The sequence below is a fragment of the Adelges cooleyi genome, unplaced genomic scaffold (assembly GCF_023614345.1).
Source record: "Adelges cooleyi isolate 19-005CV unplaced genomic scaffold, UGA_ACOO_1.1 ACOO_flye_CR_arks_rails_tigmint_CR_PRNA_30, whole genome shotgun sequence".
Classification (NCBI taxonomy): domain Eukaryota; kingdom Metazoa; phylum Arthropoda; class Insecta; order Hemiptera; family Adelgidae; genus Adelges; species Adelges cooleyi.
This window is the reverse complement of record NW_026095971.1, coordinates 356,143-381,347: the sequence shown is the minus strand read 5'-3', so window position 1 is coordinate 381,347 and position 25,205 is coordinate 356,143. Positions and strand designations below refer to the sequence as shown.

The following is a 25,205-nucleotide window of genomic DNA, read 5'->3' as shown; positions in this document are numbered from 1 at the left end:
TGAGGTCATACTTGGCGGTCACGAGATTGACTGTTGCTTGGACTTCGGATTCTATCGCACCAGTTCTCAACGACATGGCCGAACACACATACAATCCAGCGTCATAAGGTCTTAAATTGCGCAAAAGCAATTGACCGCCAGATTGTGTGGATCCATAAGGCAGTGGCAGACCACCAGCTCGTGTCCATTTGATTACATAATTCGATTCATCCGATATAGTACACAGCAAACGCACTTCATCGCCCGGGCCAGAATATTGCGGCGGGTCGATTGTCAATGCTAGTAAATCAGAAGGTTCGGTGGTATTTGTACTTACGGGCGCTGTAAACACAAAATAATTTGTTTTTTATATATATATATATGTATTTTATATATATTTTTATATATAATATTGAGCAGCAGATTTTAAGTGGAAAAGGGATAATATTCCTCAACACAATCAAACTAAATTATCTCAGTTTAGTTTTTGTATTTTTGGAATTTCCATATTTTTCCACTTCAATTGTTCAATTGTTAAATCATCTTCGTCTTATGCAACTAAAGTATCAGGTTTTTTTCTTCATTGGGTTTTTCCGCCATTATTTTCATAAATGGCATAATTTCTTCGAGTTCCTCTAAACTTGCTTTTCTCACTCTATTTCACAATTTATTTCCCTCTTTCTTCCTAATATATTTTTCTAAATTATCTCATATATATATATATACAGTTTTTCTCTTATAATTTTTTTTGCAACAACTGTAATTTTTAACTCAACTTTTCAACATAAAATGATAGACCTTTTTCAAAATGCTCTTTTTTATTATAAACAACGGCATTTTCTCTTCTTGTTGTTGTTTCCTTCCTCCTCCTCGTATCATATTTTGTATTTCTTGCAACTTCTTCAATTTCTCAACTCTCTTCCATAATCGATCTTAAATATTCAACCCTATTTTTTATCCTCAAAGTACAATAACTTCTCTGGGTTCTGTCCTTAGATTTTTTACTAATACCTATAGTACTCTTGTCTACTATTAACTTGCGAATTGTTCAGTATCATTATACAACAATTTAGGAATTAAACACTATTATTACCTTTAATGTAGATTAAAGCTCTTTGTGAGTCAGTCTCGCCGTTCTGATTGGTAGCTCTACAGTAGTAAGTGCCCTGGTCTGATTGCTGGACTGCTGATATACGGAACACGCCGTCAGATGAAGAATACTTAAAATAATAAACAAAAATTAGTTTTTGCTATTATTGATTTCAAACTCTTTCGAATCTTACGGATGGGTTGAACGGCTTATTTAAATCTCTAGACCATTCTAAGGTTGAAAATCCTGGAGACTGGCATGCGAATTCAGCGGGATCACCCAAGTACAGTTCGAGGTATTTCGGCGTGATCGTCACTTTGGGCTTAATCACACTTGCACCTAATCCCCGTACAAGACATTCATTAATAATTAGACATAAGACATTTCAATATTGTAATAACGAGCTAAAAGCAAATCAAATTCGTTTGGACATGTTATAATATTTTTTACCAGACGTATTATAATTCCGATGAAATTCTATGGTGTTAGCGTGAAACATACAACTTATTTAAATACATTTTGTTAACAACGTTAAGTCAGACTAATTACCTCCAACGGCGACTGTTTTCTTTTCGCTGATTGACGAATATCCGTCAGAGGCCGTACAAATGTACACCCCGGAATCGGAGGGGACTGCGTTGGTAATGGTCAAATATCCAGAACCACTGTCAACCACTCTGTTGGACGGTAGATATCCTCCTTCCTTGGACCATTTTAAAAGCACGTTCTGCACAGACATTTTAAATATTAACTCGACGGTTGAAACGGAACAACAGAAAGCGATTTGATAACGCAATAGTAAAATTCTGAACCAATATTAAAGATATCAACAAATTCTAGACGTAGCGGCTAATGAAATAAAACTTGGTATTCATAATACATCACCGTTAAGAACAACAACAGTGCTGTGAAATTTCAAGTTATAAATCTACCGACATTGTTACCTGAGTGTGTCGAGATCTGCCAACACAAGAAAACCTTACAGTGCCACCGACTTCAACGATTTCGATTGGCGGATCGGATACGGATATGTAAATGTCCGACTGTCCTGTTGGTCTTGTAGTCGGGCTTACTAAAACATTTAATATAGGAAAACTAAAGTAGAATCGGAAATTATTTTTTTATTTTAAACCCGTAATCGGATAAGAATAATTTAAACTTATTTACTTAAAGGGTTAAGGTTTTTTAAAAATATTTTATTATTATTTTATTTCTGTAATATGTATGACCACAAGTGTTGCATACGTTTTTTCTATACAAAATATTTCTTACTTAATTATTATTATTTTTTTTACATTTTTTCCTGTTATTGATTAATGAGGAGATACGATATCCGTTTTTTAATTAATTATGGTTTTTAATTTTTTTTTTTTCATTCAGATTAAACTTATACGTCAAATATTTTGTACTAGACATACATTTTTTGTGAAAACTAAAATTTGTATGGTCCAACTCTTATTAAATAGACACTTTGTTCTATAAAAGTTAGTTATTATTATAGGTTTGATGCGAAGCTGAGAAGTTATCGGTTTTATAATGACGTGTATTTGTTGTTATTTGTGTCTGTAAAGACCATTACATTTTTTCCTCTGAACCGATTTACTCGAGTAGCACCTTTATACATACCAAATTGTATGCGATTGGTACTTTGGTGGGTCAAAAGTAGAAAAGGTCAACTTCCTTATCCCCAAAATTGGGAAAACGTTTTTCAAAAATTTGACTTTTGTACTAATTGTAAGTACATTCATAAGTAAATAACTAAGTGGAAATTTAATTAAATCATATTCGTAATCATAACTATTCGTTCGTACAAAGTGCGATTATATATTTTTAGCTTTAATACTGTGCTGTGAAAGTACTGTTTTTTTCTGTTTGTTTTTTTGTGTGGGAATAATTAGCGAATCCAATATAGATTTACTAGAAACTAATTTGCTTTATTTTAATGAAATTATTTGATTACCTGCTACATTGACGCTGAGAATTTTTTTGTCGGTAAAAGTCGTATAACCATCAGTGGCTGTACAAATGTAAGTACCGGAATCGGATGGTATCACGTTTACTAATTGTAAATAACCAGTTCCAGAATCCTGAGACCGTCTAGGTGGAAGTTGCCCGTTTTCTCTCGACCATGTTATGTTAACCGACTGCAATAAATACGATTTTTAGTTAATTTAAAAAAAAAATGTATATATGTAGTTAGTGTAAATACCGATGCACGACGAGAGTGAGCGGTGCAAATAAATGTAACGGAACTGCCTATTTGGGTAATTTCAAATTTAGGTTCAGTGACTTGTACGTAAATTTCTGGTGTTGGAAGTGGCGGTGGTTGTCTGGTAGTCGAGGTCGACGTTTCGGATTGGTCTCCGGTATCTAAAATATTTAATCATATTACACAATTAATTCTAGCTTGAATTATTAGTAAGTAAATCCAACAATTTCTCCTTGAAGCTGGTTATGAATTTAGCTATAAGTTACCGTCCGAATAGAACAATAAAATAATTGTAGTAGTAAAGGACACATTTTAGTCAATAGAGTAGTCGTGAAGTAGTAAGTAAAGTAGTAGTAGTAAATTTAATAAATATTTAAAAAAAAAATAACTTGGTGTTGTTGAACAAACCTTCATTAATATTTGTTTTATTACAAAAGCTAAACTAAATAATGTCTTTGTAAAACACATTATTGCTACTGTTTCTTTTCTTTTCTGTTATTAGGGTTTGTTTTCTTCATTCTTCCCCAGTCTGTACGTCAAAACCCTTAAAGGAAGTTATTCCTCAACTTTTATTTACTTATTTTCGAATGCTTATAGGACAAAGTAAGAAGCAAGAATCCCAAAACTTAAGTACTTAAAAGTTGACTAAAAAACTTATGCTGGGTTGCATAAAGAATTAATAAATTGAATGGTTCATTAAAATTTAATGGACCAATCACGGGCCACTTAATTATGTTTAAGGAACCACTTAACATCTGTTGGTTCATTAAACATTTAGTGAATGTTTATACAACCCGGCATTAGCTTGCTAATTGACACCAAACATAGAGATAATTTGATTTTTAGCGTTAAGTAATTTGTCCCATTGTTAAATAATATACAAGTATTAGTGTACTATCAAAAGTTTGTTATTTGGGTGTTTTTGGTTGTCCTGAAACTTGAACAATTATTTTAATTAATGACAGTTCTTACCAGTTTCACTTATAGTATAGTTTAGCCTATAATTTTAGTATACTTAAACTATACTAAATTTGTAAATTAACTGGCGAAACCAAACATAATAAGGTACTTAAAAAAATATCGAAAACAAAAAAACCTGTTAGCATAATTTTTTACATTAAAACCAACCAAAAACTACTTATGGTTGTTTTTAAAATTAAAAAAAATGTTTAATTTAAAATGTGCAGTAAAATTTTAAGGAATTAAGTTTACACTCTATTAATATTTAGGTGTGAATTTGAAGTATCAGCTAAACAAAGTTGAAATCATACTTTATTATAAATAATAAAGTTTCATAAGGTCTTTAGCAGGGTTTTGATAAATCTTATTTTTATAGATCATAGAATAACAGAAGATTATACACGACCCTGATACGACCTGTTAAATTGTATGGATCAGAATCATGGCCACTTAGAAAAATGGACGAAAATAGATTCATTGTCTTTGAAAGAAAAGTGATGCGGAAAGTGTATGGCCCAGTCAAGGATGAAATAACTGGGGAGTGGAGGCGAAGAAAGAATATAGAGCTGGAAGCATTATATAGTGGTTCGGACATATTGATGGTTATCAGAAGAGGAAGACTACGGTGGGCTGGCCATGCTTGGAGGAACCAAAATCCGCTACTACGTGCAGTGATTGAACAAAATCCTGTAGGTAAAAGACCTTTGGGAAGACCAAGAATGCGCTGGGAAGATGTCATAAAAAAGGATGTTGAACCAGATGGGAGGTGGTTCCAATTGGAGAAATATAGCGTTGGACAGAGAAGGATGGAAGCTTAGTTGTGAGACGGGGTGGTCTTAAAGGCCCAATAAACCCAAGAAGAAGAATAATAATAGAGGAATAATGATTTTACATAATTGAATGGTCAATAAAGACTGAAAAAGACGCGTTTCTTAATTTGACGGTCAAGAATAAGTCTATCTATTTCTATGAGAATGAAAGCTCTTTTCTGTATGTATAAAAGTCTACATTTAACAGATGTATTTTAATGAAAGCGTATTATAATATAGTTAGTGGCGATTCGCTCCGGTTGTGTTCAAAAATCAATTGTAGTATTCATTTGCAGCGTACAGTTATAATTTAATATAGGAAATAATATTAGTCGAAACCAAAGGGTAATTGTATTTCATTAATGTTCGGTTTGGCTTGTCATAGTTTGCAATAGTAGGCACCACTTGGTTGGCGCTTATGGTGGACAGACGAAAACAGACAGAACACCCAAAAGGCTTAACATACATCCCAAATTTTTTTTTTAAATTTCTATAATACATCTGTAGCACCTGTGTTGTTTGGTTCAATTATTGTGGAAATCTGCCCCAGTTCGTTGTTATAGCTGTCGCGAATGCTACACGTTACCGAGGACATGTGCGGCTTAACGAGCACCGAAAATTCTCGGGAGGCGCCGTTTGTAAAATTAATATAAGGCCCATACTGGCTATCGGTCAACAAATTGTTATCATTCAACAACATGTCGGCGTATCGTTCCTGAATGTGTATCTCCATCGGCACGACGCTATCATAGCTACACGTGAAATTTACAATGGTCCCTACGGGTTCCGCTATGCTATGAGTCGGTACAAGCTTAATCATCGTACCAGTTACTAAACTACTCGAGTTCCGTTTGTTTACTGAAATACAATAAAAAAAATACCAAAATGTCTATACGTCGTTTTCGTGTTATTTTTGTATACACCTGTTTGTACAAAAATGAAAATGTTTTTCCGTACGGGTCCGTCGAAATACAGAATGTTATCACATTAGACAAAATACATTTAAAATGATCTAACCTCGAGACCGGTTACCGAGATAACCGAGATCTCGTGTGCAATACGCATTTTGCATACCTAAAAGATTACAGTTGTTTCCGGTGAATCCCGGCAGACAGTTACAGACCACTCTGGAGTCCGGGCCAAGAGAACAGCTCTCTTCGTTGGAATTGCAAGGACATCTCGTGCATTTTTCATCGCCGTCCTTGTAGTAACCGGAACTGCAAATCTAAAACGATAACGCCGAAAAACGTGGTCAGGTCAGGTGTCAGGTTTCAGTGGATACTGAACGATTTTGGATTTCATCGCTTTCTAGCGTTTACCTCGCAAGACGTTCCTCTGTAGCCGGTCGGACACCTGCAAATCTCAACGGCGGTAGACCTTTCGCCGCCGACTTCAGAGCCTATCTCGATGGCAGTGTCCAAGCTGACGTCGCTGAGGTACGTGCCGATGGTCTGCGAAGCGTGTATGGCCCTGATGAGAATGGCTTCAATGGACGAGAGGACTTTCATGAATTCCGCTCTGGATGCAGATTTGGGACCTGACGAAATCAACCGACGCCAACCCTTTTCCACCAGATGAGCGCTCAACGTCTGAAAACGGTAGACAAGTATGTGTCAATTGGAAAATCCAAAACTTAACTTTCAAAGTTCTCCCCCAATTTTTTACTGAGAACTTACCGTTGGTTCATCTGGTTGAATGTTCTTTTCGTTGTTTTTGTACAGCCAAATGCCGTTTCCGATTAAAACTATGTCAGTGTCGTTGCGTACAATGGACGCCGGAAGAGTCGTATACCGTTGAGTCCAATTAAGATAGCCTCCGTACGATGTTACCTAGAAACACGAATTCGTAAACGATTAGATTGTATTTTAATTATTAGAAGTGGGTCATCCCATAGCTTTCCGACTTCGTACTTAAATGGGTTAAACGCAAACATCCACATTCTTACACCACTGTCAACAATCTCTAACCTTATTATTAGTCTTTCCTCTGTAGCTTAACATAAAATATATTTTTACTTTTGCACCTTTAAAAAAAAAAGACATGAAAACCCATTATGAAAAAGAAGAGAAACTAAGGGAAATCAGATTATGGCGAATGTATGCGCACAAATCGCGCATTTTATTGTCGCAGTCGTATTATCGCGCGCTTATAGAGCTATATACAGGTTATACGTCGAGATTTGTTTTCATTTTCTATTACCACTTTAATTTGGTTGTTGGACAACCAGTAAATAAAACTCTATATATGATTTTCAATTTTTTCTGACAAAATGCTGCGAATAATAAGGCTAACCTTATTCCCGGTGAACGAAGATGGTAGAGACCAAAACAGTTGTTCACCGCGGTTAGGCGTGTAATCGTATCCGATTTCGTTTTTGGCCAAGTCGATTGTAAATCCGGTTTTGATAAATCGACTTCTGCTCCTGTTGAGGTTCAAATAAAAAAGTTGGTCAACCAAAGGTCATCTAAGTATAATAATCCCCGGTGACCGTGTACGTACCTGTCGGTCAAGGTAAAACCGTGACTTTGTCCAAGAAGTTGCATAGGTATTTGGGTGACGAACAAATTCGACGGGAAACAGTCCGAGGAAACACCTGAACAGAAACATTCTAAACAGCCTTCTATGTTCTTCTCGGACAGGTCGTAGGTGCCCGGTCGACAATGGCTACAACGTGATCCTTCTACGTTGGTCTAAAAGCAATAATACAATGTTATCTTTGTAGAATATAGGCAATCGCTAGGAGTAAAGAGCGGGTGGCATACTTTGCAAATGCATTTGTTGTCGCGGCACGGTAACATTGTACCTCTGGGGTCACATTCACAACCTTCGGTCAGGTTTTTGGCCATACACGGTTCGCCCTTTGCCGGATTTCCACTGTACCCGGGTAAACATTCATTGCACTCGTCGCCAGTAGAATGGTTTTGACAGTTCACACAAACGCCCGTGTCGGGGTCACAATGATTTGAGTTACCGTTACAAGTGCACGGTTCGCAAATACCCAAATAGAGTCCTTGTCCGTTTCTAGTGAATCCTACGTCGCAGTCTTCACACGACAAGCCTTTGTATCCCTCCGGGCAAACGCATTCTTCAACTTCCACTGCACGATTTTGTCCGGTGTTGTACGAGTCGGCAGTGTCTAGCGATACTCGATGTAACCTGAAACAATATAAGACAATAACAGATTATTACCCAGGTCTTGTAATATGTACACACGGGTTAGCTTTGGTGAAAGCGGCCAAATCTCATTACAGATTCTATATCTCACTCGTTTGACGGTTTAGATTTGACACTTTTTGGGCTTATGTCTGGCTGCCGCCGACCTAACGCTACCAAACGAGTTGGCCCCAGAGAGAGGTGCTGGTGGCTATTTCTCCCCCAGACAGTTGCCCGTCCGGAGGAACAAACCGCAAGTGGCCGAGATTAGAACCGGAGACCATGCGTTTGTATACGGCCGCCTTATCTCAATTCACCACGCGCCTGCCTTTAATGAAATATTGAACGATACCAAATAAAATACATACGCCACTTCTCTGACGCCGGTGGTGTAGGATGCCTTGATCAGTATGTACTTGAGTCCGGCCAATGCCATCAGCAAGTGCTCGCGGTTGGTGACTTGGCCATCGGGTCGTTGCCAGTATTGTTCTAACAGTTTCACAGATATGGATTTCATGGTGTTCGGCTCTACGTACTCGCGGCCGTAGTGCAGCAATCGGATTTTGTTGTCCTGCAATAAATAACGAGTCACGATGTTGAAGCACTATGCTGGTGAATCGGAAAAGTATTTTCCGGTGTCTTACACTTATAAGTTCAATGTCGGGTGCGCTATTTCTCGACGACTGGCCACCGGGTACCGGCACGTGTCTTAAGGCGTAACTGAGAGAGCCACCGTACGATGTGATTTTGTCACCGAGGAAACGTGGTGGTAAAGTCCAATAAAATACCTAAGGCGATATCATAAAAATCACTAGTTGAGGTATACCCTTCCGACAAAATTGCAACTTACATCTTGATTTCCAGGAGTAAAGTCAGTGTAGACTATTTCCGTGGCGTTGCTGTCGATGGTCGGACTGGGTAACGGATTCCAGTGCGTGGCCCGTTCGACTAACTTCACGTCTTGGTTGGACTTCACAAACGTTGTGGTTATCTATTCATCGGTAAGAGTTTAATAGAGAAAAAACAATATGTATTTGAAACGCAAAGCTGGACAATGCACTTCGTTTCAGTAACTCACCAATTAAATTACTACACGTAAAAAAATAAGTAACTTGACAGTTCTTTACTTGAATGAGAATGGAAAGAGTCAAGTTGTATAAAATAAAGACTATAACAAGAAGTCACTTTCCAAGGTGTTTACCGAACTGATTTCATTTTTTTTTTTTTTATCAAGTTTAATATTTGTTACTTGAGAACGTTCATATTTATTTACTTTAAAATTAGTTGGCATATTTAAAATGGCTCCTAGATTATTTTTGTGAAATATTGCCTATCCTTTGTCCACTAATAAATAACTTTTCTTGTTCCCCTTGACCCCCGAGCAAACCCTCTATAGGAAAATGTATTGTTCTCAATTTATAAATGTATTTATACATGTGCCAATAATATTCAATTTGAATTTGTTAAACTTTTCAAGGATTAAAATATCTGTATATTTGTCTTCGGGTTTTCGCTGACGTTACAGAGTCCATCTTCAAAGCGATAGTCACTGTTTCGCTGTCTTTAATAAACAGTATCGCATTATAGTACTGAAGATATAGATATACCTGAATATTATCTACTTAGTATTCAATTTACTAAATTAATTTATGTGTTCAATCCTATATAACAGGAACAACCATCGGGGTCTTTTAGGACATTTAGAGAAAATAAGAGACTTCATAGGTGTTCATTTGGTGTCATTAGTTTCCCAGCATAGATTCCTCTGGACGACCACGGGACTGATAAGTACTTTGAGGGTTTATAACTAATAATGGTAAATTAGCTTATTAAGTAATTTTTAAAAAGAAACACAAGTACAAGTAAGGTTTTTGATTTTTGTAACTTTAGTTATTGCCTAGCCTTGCGTAGACTCAGATATTATAAGTATTAATTACTTGTTGTCGGTATAGCCTGGAGCTGGAACATTGATTTGTTATTCCCATACAGAAGCAACTGATGCATCCGAACTGATTTTCTGGCGCTATGTTAAACGTGTTAGCCTTACATTGATTACACAAATTACCAGTTGCATATTCCTGTACACGAAATAATTGAAATTAGGTTTTTCGTTAATACGAAAGTCGGTTTAAATGCGTCGTACTAATCGATGGTACACATTATTGTAATTAAGTCAAACCGGTTATGCTTACCGTAAACGTCAAGTGTTTAAGAGGAAGCAATGTTAAAATAATATAATTAGTAAACAGTTATAGCTACACACCGGTGACAGAAGTGTACATTTGGAAAAACTTACCTTGCATATGCATTTTCCATTAGTCTGGTCGGGGAATGGCGATACCGACCCACCGATATCACACACGCCTGAAATGAATATACTTTGTCAGTTTTCTATTTGAAGGTAAAATTAAAGCATTGACCAAATCAAACCTTGTTTGCAAGAGTCTCCGGGCAGTAATGGGTTGCCTGAATACCCAGTGGCGCACTGGTCACATCTGCGTCCGACATATCCGTCGATACAGTTGCATGTAGGTTGTCCGTCCGTGTCCAAGTAACAGTTTCTGCCGAATCTAGTAAGGAAACATAGCTTATTGATTTTCCATGCATAAGATTAAACGTTTCTAAAAGCATCGTGTCATACTGATTGCCGGGTGATGTCAATGGGCAAGGGCAAGCTCTACACGGTATGCCTCTTAACGGGTCGCCATAAGTTCCTGTCGCACACACTGGGTCTTCTTTGAAACACTGTCCCAACCACGGGCCTTGTTGTATGCGTACGTACCCAGGCGCACAACTCTAAGAAACGAACGCAAAATGATGTTAATAGAGTAACTGAATAATTAAGCATAAAGTAAAATATAAATTTACTAACTTCACATGAAAGTCCGGTGTAACCAGCGGGGCACTGACATTCTTCAATAAACGCCACGTGTTCGTTTGAACTAAACTGTGTTTGTGCCGAGTCCATTTTGATATTTTTTATGTTCGTTTCGGATTGTTGGCCTATGTATTGACCCCTTAACATAAAAAAGGTTGCTTTGCATTTAAACAATAAACAGAGCTGGTAAATATTGTAAAATAAAGGTTCTGAAAATCCCAATTGAAACCGCCTTAAAATAGTACATTTAAGTAGAAAAAAAGGTGTAGATTTTCAAAATCCTGTATTAAAAACTTTGGGTTTGGTAAATCCGAATGTTGTCCAACTCTGAAAGTTATAAAGTAATCTGCAATAGTTTTGATGTAAAAAAAAAAATTGTTACCTAATCAAAATATGTTCTACGTTTGCCAGTGCCATCATTATTTCCTCTCTGCTGGCGGGACTGGTTTTTTTGTAGTCGCTGGTTGCTTTTTGCCAAATATATGCAGTCAACTTAGCCGATACTACCGTATCCACGCCTACCGGTATCTCTTGTGCAAAATATATAAGCGTGTAGCCGTTTCCCTAAATTAAACGGTATCGGGTAATAAGAAATTATAGTTCACGAGAAAAGTGGTTTTGAAATGTATTCATTCCATTCACACTTACGATTAAGATAATATCCGGAACAAACTTAATCGCGTCTCCACTTCCTTCGTATCTGATCGTGTAAGTTATTTGTCCTCCGTACGATTTGAGTTGATTGCCCAAGTAACCGTCTGGGAATTTGAAGTACGGATAAGTGTTTTCGGTCCTAGACGACACATCGCCGGCAGCGAACACTTGCAACGCTTCGTTTCGATTGGGATTTGTCTGGTACGCAGGAAGATTACCGGTTTCCAGCTGGATGTTCAAGGTGGACGGTTCCACGTGAACGGGAACCACTCTGAATTGGTTTATAAACGGTTTGTTCTAGAAACAAATTGGTTTGTCAATACAAATGCATGGTGACTCACGTCACCAGGACGTTTTGAGAGTTTCCGAATGGGACTGCGAGCTTGCTCCCTCTCTTTACGCACTGATAAGACAAACATTGGGCTCGTCGACAGTGGAGTCGGGGCATATTAAGACCGGAGGTTATAGGGCGGGAGATATAATTTATACATTCAAAAGCAAAATGTAGTTGAAGCTGTATTTTTAGTACTAGAGTCAAAACGATGAGGGTCGATCGTCTGATTATAATAATCAACAAATTATTATAATCAGATTTGACCAATATACCGTAATTGTAATGCAAGTATTAACAATAAAATATAACAAAATTAAAAATAAAACCAAAAAACTTCCAACTCCAGGCGGAGGTAGTCGGAAATCGGGGTTGAGTCATTTTGGAGATAAAGATAATAAATATCAAATATAATTTTTTACTCGGTCCGTCTGTTTTTCGCCAAGTTATAGCAAGTTAAAATTAAAGGTTGAAATCTCAAAATTGTTTATCGGATTTTCTCGGTTTTGAGAGTGAATGAGTTGACTTTTTTTACTTTTGACCCACTATAGTAACAATCGCTTTGGATTACAGATCGATAGACGGCCCTGTCTACTACTTTTGGCCATTTCTCGCTGACAAAATGTTTGAATACTCTTTGGGGCAACACGATTGGAAAAATGTACCTGAATTTTAAACAGTTTAGAACTCCTACAGTTGGACGATATGCCGAAACAAAAGCAATTAATGCAATCGTTCTGGTTCAAAGCGACATCGTTGAACGTTCCTCTGGGGCATGACAAGTTTGGCGACGGAGGAGGTGGTTTAACCGCCAGAATTGTGTCGGGCTTTGTTATTTCTGACCCGTGGATATTGATAGCCTCGCAGCTGTACGCGCCTTGGTCGGCTTCCTGTAAACCGGCGAAAAATCAGTTAGTCTTTTAGATTTTTTAAATGTTAAAACAATACGGCGACGACCCGGGGACGTACTTGGATGTCCGGGCAAGTGAGTGTACCGTAACCACCTACACTGGTCATCAAGCACTTGGAAGGTACGTGACCCCAGTTGAGACGCCACGAAATTTCCGGTACAGGCACACCGATCGCTTTGCACGTGGTAACGAACACAGCTCCGACGTCTACAGTGACCATCGGCGGCGGATTAGTTACGAATTGCACAGGACCTACAAAAGCCGAGCGGAGCGCACATACATCAAATATAGTCCACATGGTTTGTGTGTTGTACAGCACTTACGGCAACCGAATTCGTCACTTCCGTCAGAACAGTCGGATTGTGAGTCGCACTGGAATGAACTGGGAATGCATTCTTTGTTCCTGCACTCGAATTCGCTGATCATGCAGTGGGAGTCTGTAGAACACACATGCGCGATTAACGCGAGTGCAATTTACTAAAGGCCGCGGAACTGTTAACAACTATACCTGATCTCTTTTGTGCGCAGTTTTGTTCGTCGAAGTTGTCTCCACAGTCGTCTTGTCCGTCGCACACCCATGTCTTCAGAATACACTTCTTGTTGCTGCAGCGGAATTCGTTGGGCTGACAACCGAACATATCTGAACAAGCAGACGGACAAAATTTAATCAAATTAACTAATTGGTCCTGCACGTTTATCGTCTGTGGACTTACTGCAACGGGTCTCGTCAGAGCCATCCTCGCAGTCCACGTGACCGTCGCAAACTTTATTTTTTGAAATACACTGTTTGTTCGAACAAGTGGCTTCGTTAATTCCACAGACTGTCGGAGGACGAACAGTAGGATCAACCCCTGTGTGTAAAAAAAAAAACTAATTAGTTTAATTATATACTGATTGAACAATTCCCAACACAAATGACCAAATATACATTTATATAATATATTATAATTTATAAAAAAAATTAATAATTGGTTAAAAAAAAACCCTCATAATTAAGGGTTATACTTACATTATTACCGTACGAACAGCAAAAAAAAAAAACAATTATAATTAAGAGTTATACGTTTATTTTTCTTCTGAAGAACAACTACGTGACTTTACCACACATACCTGAGTGAAAATCGATATTGCCCATTGAATGCAACCCGAATTTCCATCTTTCGCTTATAGCGGGTTTTTTAGGTTTCATTTTCCGTGCAGCTTATAAATATGTGTATAATATAAGGTTATTTTCAGTTATTATCCAACAGATTTCCATAATACAGGTGATCATTTTATCATGAACCACTCAATATCTCATAGAGTTTAATAACAAATTTAATTTTTATTTATACAATGTGATCCTAAATTAGATTTTTGATAGAAACTTTGATCTTAACGTTTCGACTGCTAGCCGTGTATTTTCCTAACATACCATTTAAAGAAGAATCTCATTTTTCAGGAAAAAATTACAATTTAAAAGTTTTCCTTTTTGAAAACATTTTTCTTTTTGTTATTGTGCATAGTATTTTCCATAACGCTATCCTTTTTTTTTTTGAAACTTAAATGGTAACGCATACATTTCATTAACTTTTAAAAATTAAAATAATGTAATAAAAATTTTGACTGGTTAATTACCGGTTTTGGATAACTGTTTTTAATGTTATAAGAGTTTAAAAGTTATGATGAGAGTAATAAAAATAATACTCTATTTTTCCTCCTGTCCTAAACTTGTAACTACAATAACTTCTAAAATAGTTATTTAAAACTGGTAATCAACCAGTCAACATTTTTAGTACATTATTTTCAATTAAAAAAGTTAGTGAAATGTATGCGGTGTCATTTAAGTTTCAAAAGCTAATTTAAAAAAAATAAGTTGGGAGGGAGGTAAAAACAAAAAAAAAAATTGTAAAAATTGATATCACATTGAATAAAAACATTATAAAAAAAATTAATTAATTTTAATATTAAATGCTATGAGATATGAGAGGGTCACAATAAAATGTTCACCTTGTATATACAATAATTATATTTTTCTGTAGTGGTTGTTCTTATATTCTCTTTCCTGAATTATTCGTATGTAATAAACGTCATCTACAGCAAATTCGAGATTATATCATGCTATCCACTACATAATATACTAGAAATGACATTTGAAAATAGTCACAGTACATGCGGAGTACCAAAGGACCCCTGGTGTGATGCAATAAATTTCAGGTGAGGAAACGCGTTACAGATAAAATTGGTGTACTTCCAGAGACCCTCGGCGTAGTTATTTAATCCACTGAGTGTAATTAAAAAAACTTTGGGATTGGAATAGACGAAAACACTCAAAATTTTAGTTTTACAAGAAACGTTAGGTTAGTTAGTAAAGTTATTATCCAGTAGGTATCTTTTAAGTCTGGTACCAGATTACACTTTGAGGATGTTCGTTTTTGAGAATATTTTATTTTTGAGTTAGCAAGTAGTAGGTATTTTAATAATTCATATTTAGTTCAACAGCGAAAAGTAATCGGTTAGTTATTATATTAAAACTTACATGGTTCTACGTTGAGGTAGACGGATACGCGAGCTCCCGGATCTGATGCAGAGAAACCGATTGCTTCACATATGTATGTGCCACTGTGTTCGACCTGTAAAAATACGAATTCGTCAGATTAAATCAATTATGTCAGAGTTCAAAAACCGTCATTTTGCGCTTGCCTTGATGTTGGGCATTTCCAATCGACCTTTGATGTCTTTAGATCCAGGTGGTAAGTACAGTCCGTTGCCACGCGTCCATCGGACTGGAGCCCTCAAGGGGCCTTCGTCCCGACATTGGAAAACTACTTCTCTGTCTACAATAAAAACATTAAAAAAAAAACACTTTGTTACCCAATTCTAAACAATTATTATGGTCATAGGACAGACCCGAGGCCGAGAGTAAAAACCATGCGCACAACCCAAAATTATAAATATTAAAAACAAAGAAAAGAAAAACTGAAGTACTTTGACAATTAACCATCGACATTATGTAAATCAGTGGTAAACAAATGAACGTATGATACAAACGTGAAATAAATGTAAACAAACATAATATGATATGTGAATATGACTTAGAAAAGTTGCTGCTGGGAAATCAATGAAAATCAGGAATTCATGTTGAGCTGTGTATACCGACATAAAAATACAACCGTAACACATAAATCGATACTTATTAATTTATTTGTAGTTGAAACAACCCAATAGTTAAAAATGAAAAATTTAAAGAATACATGGTGATTCATTATGAATAATTTTTTCACTTAAAAAATTTGCAATTTAGTTTATTTTGGGATATATTTTCGCTTTAGTCATTTTACAAAAATAGTCAATATTTAAATTTTCATCTTTTTTTCAGAGATCTAGTAACTTTTAAAACTTAAGTGGTAACGTATATATTTATTTGAATTTTTTAAATTAAGAATAATATGCTAAAGGTTTTAACTAGTCGATAACCAATTTTAGATAATTATTTTAAAGTTACTGAAGTTTAAAATTTAAAATGGGATGTGAAGTGCAGTAAATTAACGTGCGCAGCAAAAAAAAAAAAAAAATACTACACTCCACCCTTTCTCCGGTACTAAATTTTACACTATAATAACTTTAAAAGTAATTATCCAAAAATATTTTTAAAAAACAACAACAAAATTCTAGTTATTTTAAGAGAAAATGAGTGTCTTATCCTCAATGAATCTGTAGATTAGTGTGATGAATGATGTTTAGAGAAGAAAAACGTGAAAACGAAATACATGCTTAAGTTTAAATGTTAGCAAATAATTTATTATTAAAAACATGCGTTATCGTATATCATAAAAAAGTAAGGTTTTTATTTTTCCTAAATTATTCAGTATTTCGATAACTTAAGTATAAATAAATAAATAAATATATATATATATATATATATATATTTATACAGTATATAGTAGCTTAAAAGGATCACGTGGATAAACAATCATGATAATTACATTAAAGCATGTTGTCGATATGCTTGACATGCGTCGTTGTTAAAAACATGCATTTATGATACTCAATACATTACAAAGATTTATGAATCACCACAACACCCCGAGTACAGTATAATATAATGTATACTTCCTATAAATAATCTTACCTTTGCGGACTACCAAGAAGATATCAGAATTAGAGTGTGCGGTTTGAAGGAAAAAACAAAAATAAAAATGTGCGTTAATACAAAAATTAAGAGAAAATGATAAATTATATTATTAATCACATAAAATTACAAAATTCTTATCATACTGTCAAGTACATTTTATAATTTTTTGCACGGTGCCCTTTATTTTTTAAGTCTATGCCTTAATGATATTGGACTGTACCTGTATAATATTATAAATGTGATACTTTAATGTTCATCAGGTTAGTACTTATAGTTGAATGATCTATAACTGCAATTATTGCAAGTATAGATTTATAGGTTTTTGACTGGCGTTATTTATCATAAATTTAACATTATTAGTTGCGTGCATAAGAACTTGCAATTTGTGCAAACATCGGCGGATACTACTAATATTATACCAGTCAACAATATTTTAAAAGATATAAGACTTTTTTAGACATTCTTTTTCATACATTATCAGATGTTAGTTAGTCCAAACTTGATATATTTTTCAACTACATATATAACCCCATCTATTATGTGTTAGAAGCCTATAAACTTAAGATTTTTAAATGGTAATGTATACAGGGTAGGGTACACCTTAAATAATTCCCCCGTTTTCATTTTTCAAGTCAAAATATTTTGTTTCAAGAAATTAGCTAGTAAATAGGCGTAAGTGGTAAACTTTTAGGTATTCATTATTGACGCGAAAAAGGAAGAGGGCTGGAGATGCTTAAGTTCCTCAATATAAAATCAATAAAAGATAAATACTACCAATGCTGCTAAGTTTTCGTCGATATAATTGCAAATAAGGTTAAGCCCTCGCCAAAAAATGTTGTAGCTTATTGCGCCACTGGTATTCACCGACATGATATGATTTTTGTGTGTTAAAATATAACCTCCTCTTTGTATTTAATTCGGCAAAATAGTTTGTCATATTCAAACCATGTAGGTATATAAAATAATTAATTTAGAAAAACCCGAGGAAATCTTGGGGTTATATATAGTCAGGTAAATAATAAAACAATACAATTTAAAAGAAATACCTTTAACCAAAAAAAAACTTTTCAATAGTATTGTAAAAGGGTTACTACGTTAGCAATGCTATTATCATCATCAGCGCTTATAAAATAGCCTGAGACTGCTACAACTGACTTACTTAGTATGTCGTGAGCGCTGATGACGGTAGACTTTGCTACCGAAGTGGTATTTCGATGTTACAGCTGAATAATATACTTTTTTTTTTTTGGTCGAGGTTTTTACTTCATATTTTATTATTTTATTACCCAAGATTAAATATATTATCTCGCGTGAACAAAATACTCACTTTCTTTAATGGTTTGTTCGTTAGGATAGGTCTTCAAGTTTAATCCGTCTGGAGTTCCATCTGCAGTATACGTGGAAAATGTTTAACAAATAAAGCACATGATTAAAATACTGGTTGTTGAGTCGTATTTTATGGGTTTGGTATGTAATTTTCCGATACGGCGCACAAGTGACACTTAGGGGTACTTACAGCAATTTTCTTCGTCTGAATAGTCGTAGCAGTCGACTTTGTTGTTGCACTTGGCCGATTTTGGAATGCATTGCCTTCTGTTGCGACAAGCGAATTCATTCCAGTTACACGTTACATATACAGATGGCTCCGAGGGACGTGTGAAGATGCTGGAATTTGTCTGTGGCGGTAACGGACGAAGAGTGGTCGTTGTGGTGGTGGTTGTCGTCGTCGTCGTCGGTTCTAAATTTAGTAAAATTAGCCAATTAACTATTTGGACCTATTCGTTAAGAAGAAGCCTCCCCCCCCCTCCCCCGAGAGTATGGTAATACTAAACTTTTAGTACTTATAGTAAGACTATAATACCAATCAATAATAATATTAGGTTATTTTCCGTATAAAATCATCACATTACTTTTCATTTGTACTTTGAATTATTCTAAAACTTAAGATATTTACTATTAATTTAAAAAAAAATATATAATTGCACAATTTCGCCAATTGCATTTATATGTACGAGGAAAAATAATATTTAAACATTTTCGGTGATAAATCTGGAACGCATGGAAATAGAAACCTTAAAAAATGATCTTACATTTGATATGAAACGCGACACCTACTTTAGTTTAGAATTATTTTTCAAATCCTTTTCCTCTACTCTAAATTTCGAGAAAAATACATAAATTCACTTTAAAAAATGCGTTATTGGCAACGGCATTAAAATTTTGGGACATTTATGCTTTAGGCGTAAATAAATACAAATATAAACATTAAAAATAAACTGTTAATTGTTATTTTAAATAATTAGTATAACAGTATAAATTTATGTTAAGAACATTTTGTTGTTTATATGTCTATGAAATTTGAAACACGAGCAAACATTTTTATTTTTATTTCACATCTAATGGCTCTATATTGTTATAGCTAACATTTTATAAGAAGATCAACTTCTTTTATTTTAAACGGCAAAAATCCATCGAATAAAAAAGCGACATTAGCTTTTGAGAGCTATCACGCGTGATCCGTGGAATGTGTTGTATACCATATAATTGATCGTAAATCATATTAAACGGACAAATAGATATAAAAATTGTCGATAAATATATTGACTATTTTTTTATTGTTCGATTAACCAAAATAGGTTCTATGAATGAAATAAAAATAATAAACTCATTTTTTCTATTAGTCTTTGTACATCGTCTTCAAGTATTTTATACGTGATTAGGTTTAAACATTTTTTCATTTTACAATAAAGTATAAGCAAACAGTAATTACTGTCTCTCCATTTCGCGTTCTACGCGTAATCAACCAATACCCGACTTATATTGTATTATTAATTAAGATAAAAATCAAAATGATAAAGCCCAATTTTGGTATGCAAAAAGCCAACGAGTGCAGTGTATACAATGATGGTGTGAGCGGATTGTATAGCCAGGAAGTATGTTCAAGATAAAATAATTGTCTGCCGCATTTGTCTGGCGGTAACTGCGTGGTAGACCTCTTACCGAAATCCAAATTATACGACATCTGCGGACGGCCTCAAGTAATGTACTTACTGCAATCCGATTCATCACTGCCGTCTTTGCAGTCATCGATGGCATCGCAAAGGTAATTGCTGAGGATGCACTGACCGTCGCGGCATTGGAACTCGTTGGACAAACAAGGAATGATGACGGGCGGCAAAGGCTTTCTGACCGGCGGCCAAGTAACCGTTGGCCGCAAGGGCGGCGAGGTTGGCCCGTTGTTATCTACACGGCAATAGTACACAGAAAGCCACAAAAACACAATAATTACAACACAAAACTACCCAACATGTTATATAACAATTACGAAAAGCGGTGATTTTTTTTTAATTTTTTAACCCGTTTGTAATGGTTACAATTAGACTCGAGGCTGTTAATATAACGTGTAATGATATATTACATAAGCACTTAAAGGAACGGATGGTAAGTCAACACAAGTTAAAAAGAACAGGGACGATATCATTAAAAAGGAAGGTGCGTACTGTAAGGCACTGTTGAGTCGACGGATGCTATTGATAGATTCGTCCGTTTAAGATTCTAACCTGGTTAAAAGTTAAGATAGTCGAAATTTAAAAACAATTAAACAGGTTAAAGGGATAATAATAACATTATTGTGAAGTTAGCAATGACTTGTTGGTCAGAATTCTGGTGTGAAAATAAGAAAGTGAGGAAAACCGTTCAGGCAAGCAGTATCTTAGAAGTAACCCTACAGTATAATTTTTCTTTGTGATTAAAATAAAACGAAAAAAAAAAATAAGATAGAAATGGGTAGAGACTAGTGATAATGATGGCGAATCAGGGAAATTGAAAATGATGCAAGGTTACCGGTGTGAGTAAGGCGTTTTTTTTTAGAGAACGTTTGGATTATAGGTTGAAGACTAAAGCAATTAGGTATTTCCACCCCAATAATATAGAAGAAGTCAGCGGGAAGGAGATGTTATTGTTAGTAGGTATGTTACAGATCGATGGTGATAAGGTCAATTGGGACAACACTCGAGAATAAGTTACCGACTGGTATATTTTTAATATTAAAAAATAAATCTGCGCATTCAGTTTTTTTGGGCCAACGTTTCAGACTCGGTCTTTGAGTCCGTTTTCAGAGGGTGTATATATTCACAGCTTGAGTGTTCACAACGATGAGAACACCCTCTGAAGTTGGTCTCTGCACGTCAGCGCAAGACTTAATACGTGGATAAAATATTTTAAAAGGATTGTAGACAAACGACTGTAGAATGTTAAGTGAAAATTAATAACAATCGTTGCCAAATACGACTTCGTAATTAAAGAAATAGACAGGTGTAAGGTGGACCATTTGCTTATTGTCGATTGGGTCACATCAATTGGTCTTGCCACCATGAAACCATGAGAAATATTAAATGCATCTGAAGTAGAGTAATGTGAGGAGGACGCGGGTTTACCGTAGGTGCAATTCAGTTCGTCCTCGGCGTCCGGACAGTCCGCCTGTCCGTCGCATGACCTCGACATGGGTATGCAACTCTTGTCATTACACGTGAAATCCGATTCGGCACAAGGTGCAAGCATGGGGTCTGTATACAATTAAATACGAAAAAGCGTGCCACAAGTGAATTAGAGCGACGTATAACAATTACAATAACATATTTTAATTAATATTAAATCATAGACAACATACAACACAATAGCTGAAATATAACAAATCAATTGAGACGCTACAATTGTTGTGGACATTACATCGGTTTGGGCAAAAAAAAAGAAAAAGTTGGGCGCGCCAGTCAAATCTAATTTATCCGTAACTATTATTTTATTCAATCCACACGTCTCCACGTGATTATCCCACTTCCTCCTCTGTTTATCTCTGCCTTGAAATCTACCTTCCACAGTGAATTCTCTTCCTTGTTTTTAAACTTCTTCTAGTGTACTAAATTCTCATTCTGTTTCATCTACACACTTCACGCACCCATCACTTCTGTACATTATTGCTAGGTGTGTAATAGCTAATGTATTTTAGTCCAATCGGATTAGAGTTGATTAATACATAATATTAACGCAATTAACAGGAATATTGCAAATGTTTTAAAAATTAGATACCAACAACTAACAAGTTTTAAATGTATCATCGTTTTTTTTTTTTTGCCCAACACTAATTTTTATTAATTGTAAGAAAATGAAGAATTTTTTTTTATAAACTGAATAGTGATTTACACAATTGTACGTTTTGGATTGTGGAAAGAAAACGAGTAAGTAAAAATAAAGAATTGTTGTTTTTTTTTTGTTTTAATTCTCAATCGTAATTGTTGAAGTTTTCACAATAAGTACAGTGTGTAATTTCTAAACTACCGTAAAGCTTTACCACCCGTTGTATTAAATTATAATAATATATAAACTGAACGCACATGTAAATGAAGTTGTACAACTAATACGTCAATTGCGTCTTGGTGCTGATATTATTCTACATCAATGTGTCAAACAAGTTAGGTGATTTTTATGAAAAGCACTAGGCGTACATATTATACAGTGTGTCTCAAAGGTCAAGTGGCGCCCAAATTGATTTTAACTTCAATTAAATCCAAAGTACACGGGCGTTCTGTGACTTTTGCGGCAGGTTGAACACAACCAAATAACCGTTATTATTCACTGTGGGTTAAATCGCGTGAATGAATATTGTACCGTCACCGATCGTTGATGGTCGTTACTGGTTTTTTTTTTTTTATTATTGACTAAAAAAACACTCTTGTGAGTATTGTAATTGTGGCGAAACGCTGTCAACGATTTGACCGGATTTCCGCCTCAAAGTTATCACCTATATCCGGGTGTGATCGACATCAGCTTACCTGAGCCGGGATCTAAAGGCGGTGGTCCGCAGTTGACTTCGTCTTCGCCCGTACTGCATTCCTCTTTACCGTTACACCTCTTGTCGATGTTCAGACATTTGCCGTCGTAGCACTGAAACTCTTCGGAAGTGCAAGTGTCTGAAAGTAAAACAACATAGAAATCAAGTTCAACATGCGCTTTGCACCAATAGGAGGAAACCCGGATTTGTGTGGTTTATTCGTATTTTACCGCAATCCACTTCATCCGATCCGTCAGAGCAGTCGTCGAACCGATCACAACGTCTCCTGCTGTCAATGCACACCTTGTCGATTTGACACTGGAACTGACTCTTGTCGCAAACAGCATCTACACAGTTAAAATAATTAAGTTTGTTAAAAATGTCTTTATTATTTTTAATCCCGATTTGTAGCCCAAATTACACGATTGGGACGAACACAATACAAAACAAAAATGAAGCCATAAACGTGACAAATTATATAGGAATTATGTTATTATCACGAAGTCACAGTCTTAAATATTATTTTACCCAGCTAAAAAAATATCAATATAAACACATTACGTAGAGCCTACATAGTAGGTATTCTAGATTTAATTCCGTCCATAACCGCCAATTATAGCCGTTTATGTATATTCTGTATGAAATAACAACCATAAAACAAGTCCCATAATGACACCAACAGTATACACATTAACAATAGGCATTGCTAGTGTAAAAAAGCACAGTAGGTATTATGGTGGAAGTCAATGACTGTAAAGTGCAAAGTATATTTTAAGTTTTAGTTGCAGAGACGCCGAATCTATACCTAATGACAAAATATTAATAAATCATAGGGTGTGTAAAAGTTATTAGTAATGGTTATTAGTTAGTAGTTCCTGACTAGGGTAAAAATTAACGATTAACAAAATTAGGTAAGTTAATACCTAGCTGAACTTAAATCGAGTTAATTTGAACCAAAACCAGTAGTAGTTTGAGTAGTTATAACTTTTACCCCGATTTCTCGTCTCAGATTTTTCCTAGGCTTTAAGTTTTTCCCGGTACAAACTAATTGGCTTCTGGCTGAGTTTATTAATGTTAACGATTACAAAAAAATTTAGTTAATTTGGTTTTCCAAAATCCAGTTTACCCCTTAACGCCCAGTCGACAGTCTATATATTAATAATATAAAACACAAGTATACATTTTTACAACACACACAATTATAAGTATTGAATAAGGACATTTATCATAAGTAATGTTGTTTAAGCACTGGCGCAGCGTCTTGCAAGTTCGTCATGTATTTAAAAATAAAGATCCTTAGTAAAAAAACAAGTAGGTATATTTTCTATGTGCTGTTCTGCAACGTGTGTGCTTTATAATACCTCAGTTATAGACAAAATGTACGATAAAGAAGTGATACGAACAAATATCTATAATCGTTGGCACAATGTGTTTCAGATAAAAATAATTTTGGAAGAAAGTCTTGGAAGTACCAGAGTCACAGCATGACAAATTTTCCATAAGCATAGGCGTATGACAGTCAATAATAATGCATTTATAATTGATTTCGCCCTTTTTACAGTTTAAACGTACTATGTATACTACAGTTTTGTTCGTCCGAACCGTCCTGACAATGTTTGTAACCATCGCATAGAAGTGATTTGTTTATACAAACCATTGATGTGTGACACTTAAATTCTCCTGCAGTACACTCTGTAGTGGTAAAAAAAATAATAACCGTTTGTTTAATTTTACATTATACAATACACTTTATATATTTATGTGAGTAAAATACTCTAATGCATTTAAATAATATTAAACAGCAAGAGCTATATTATATTGTGTTCGAGCTAGACAATATTGTTTAGCTATGATAATTATATTATATGTTTACCAAATACCAAGAGTTTAAAGAATCCGTATTAAAAAAAAAATAATAATAATAATGAATATCGAAACATTACTGTAATTTATATTTTTTCAATATTTATAACGATCAAATAAATTGTAAGTAGGTAGATACTAAAAATAATCCCCAGACTACAGAATGTAAAAGATACCATTTATTTGTACACACTTTCTATAGAGTAAAATATGTCTAAATATACTGTTAATTGTTAAACAAGGAAGACTCCGTTAATACATCAAACACGTGTACTAATAAAGCTAAAATATTTTACTTCATTTACCTTATGATAAATTAAATTAGATGAATGATTTATAAAATAATAGTAAAATAATTCAATATGGTGCTACTCATTTTTATTAATTACTAGCTTTTCATGTACCGGCTTCACCAGAATTAAAATCT

The 25,205-nt window shown here is 35.1% G+C and overlaps 1 protein-coding gene across 8 annotated transcripts in view; it reads right to left on the bottom strand.

Moving 5' to 3' along the window:
• Nucleotides 1–25,205, bottom strand: part of LOC126838810 (basement membrane-specific heparan sulfate proteoglycan core protein-like) — a 141,385-nt gene that overhangs the window by 14,700 nt on the left and 101,480 nt on the right. For 3 of the 8 annotated variants that reach the window (XM_050573529.1, XM_050573532.1, XM_050573535.1), the window contains 38 exons: nt 24,488–24,607; nt 23,146–23,262; nt 22,917–23,054; nt 21,525–21,653; nt 20,140–20,331; nt 18,605–18,826; nt 18,416–18,475; nt 15,657–15,790; nt 15,493–15,586; nt 13,688–13,825; nt 13,483–13,614; nt 13,298–13,411; nt 13,033–13,226; nt 12,729–12,953; nt 11,727–12,029; nt 11,461–11,642; nt 11,073–11,217; nt 10,842–10,996; nt 10,631–10,770; nt 10,497–10,564; nt 10,138–10,278; nt 9,051–9,191; nt 8,845–8,988; nt 8,569–8,771; nt 7,810–8,203; nt 7,547–7,737; nt 7,340–7,469; nt 6,724–6,876; nt 6,367–6,636; nt 6,122–6,272; nt 5,558–5,905; nt 3,279–3,439; nt 3,030–3,213; nt 2,014–2,141; nt 1,619–1,796; nt 1,263–1,408; nt 1,073–1,199; nt 12–321 (listed from right to left, as the gene is read on the bottom strand). In XM_050573529.1, coding sequence (XP_050429486.1) covers nt 12–321; nt 1,073–1,199; nt 1,263–1,408; nt 1,619–1,796; nt 2,014–2,141; nt 3,030–3,213; nt 3,279–3,439; nt 5,558–5,905; nt 6,122–6,272; nt 6,367–6,636; nt 6,724–6,876; nt 7,340–7,469; nt 7,547–7,737; nt 7,810–8,203; nt 8,569–8,771; nt 8,845–8,988; nt 9,051–9,191; nt 10,138–10,278; nt 10,497–10,564; nt 10,631–10,770; nt 10,842–10,996; nt 11,073–11,217; nt 11,461–11,642; nt 11,727–12,029; nt 12,729–12,953; nt 13,033–13,226; nt 13,298–13,411; nt 13,483–13,614; nt 13,688–13,825; nt 15,493–15,586; nt 15,657–15,790; nt 18,416–18,475; nt 18,605–18,826; nt 20,140–20,331; nt 21,525–21,653; nt 22,917–23,054; nt 23,146–23,262; nt 24,488–24,607 — 6,502 coding nt within the window. The remainder of the gene's footprint in view (nt 1–11; nt 322–1,072; nt 1,200–1,262; nt 1,409–1,618; nt 1,797–2,013; nt 2,142–3,029; nt 3,214–3,278; nt 3,440–5,557; nt 5,906–6,121; nt 6,273–6,366; nt 6,637–6,723; nt 6,877–7,339; nt 7,470–7,546; nt 7,738–7,809; nt 8,204–8,568; nt 8,772–8,844; nt 8,989–9,050; nt 9,192–10,137; nt 10,279–10,496; nt 10,565–10,630; nt 10,771–10,841; nt 10,997–11,072; nt 11,218–11,460; nt 11,643–11,726; nt 12,030–12,728; nt 12,954–13,032; nt 13,227–13,297; nt 13,412–13,482; nt 13,615–13,687; nt 13,826–15,492; nt 15,587–15,656; nt 15,791–18,415; nt 18,476–18,604; nt 18,827–20,139; nt 20,332–21,524; nt 21,654–22,916; nt 23,055–23,145; nt 23,263–24,487; nt 24,608–25,205) is intronic. The other 5 variants (XM_050573530.1, XM_050573536.1, XM_050573534.1 and 2 more) reach the window with 4 other exon arrangements.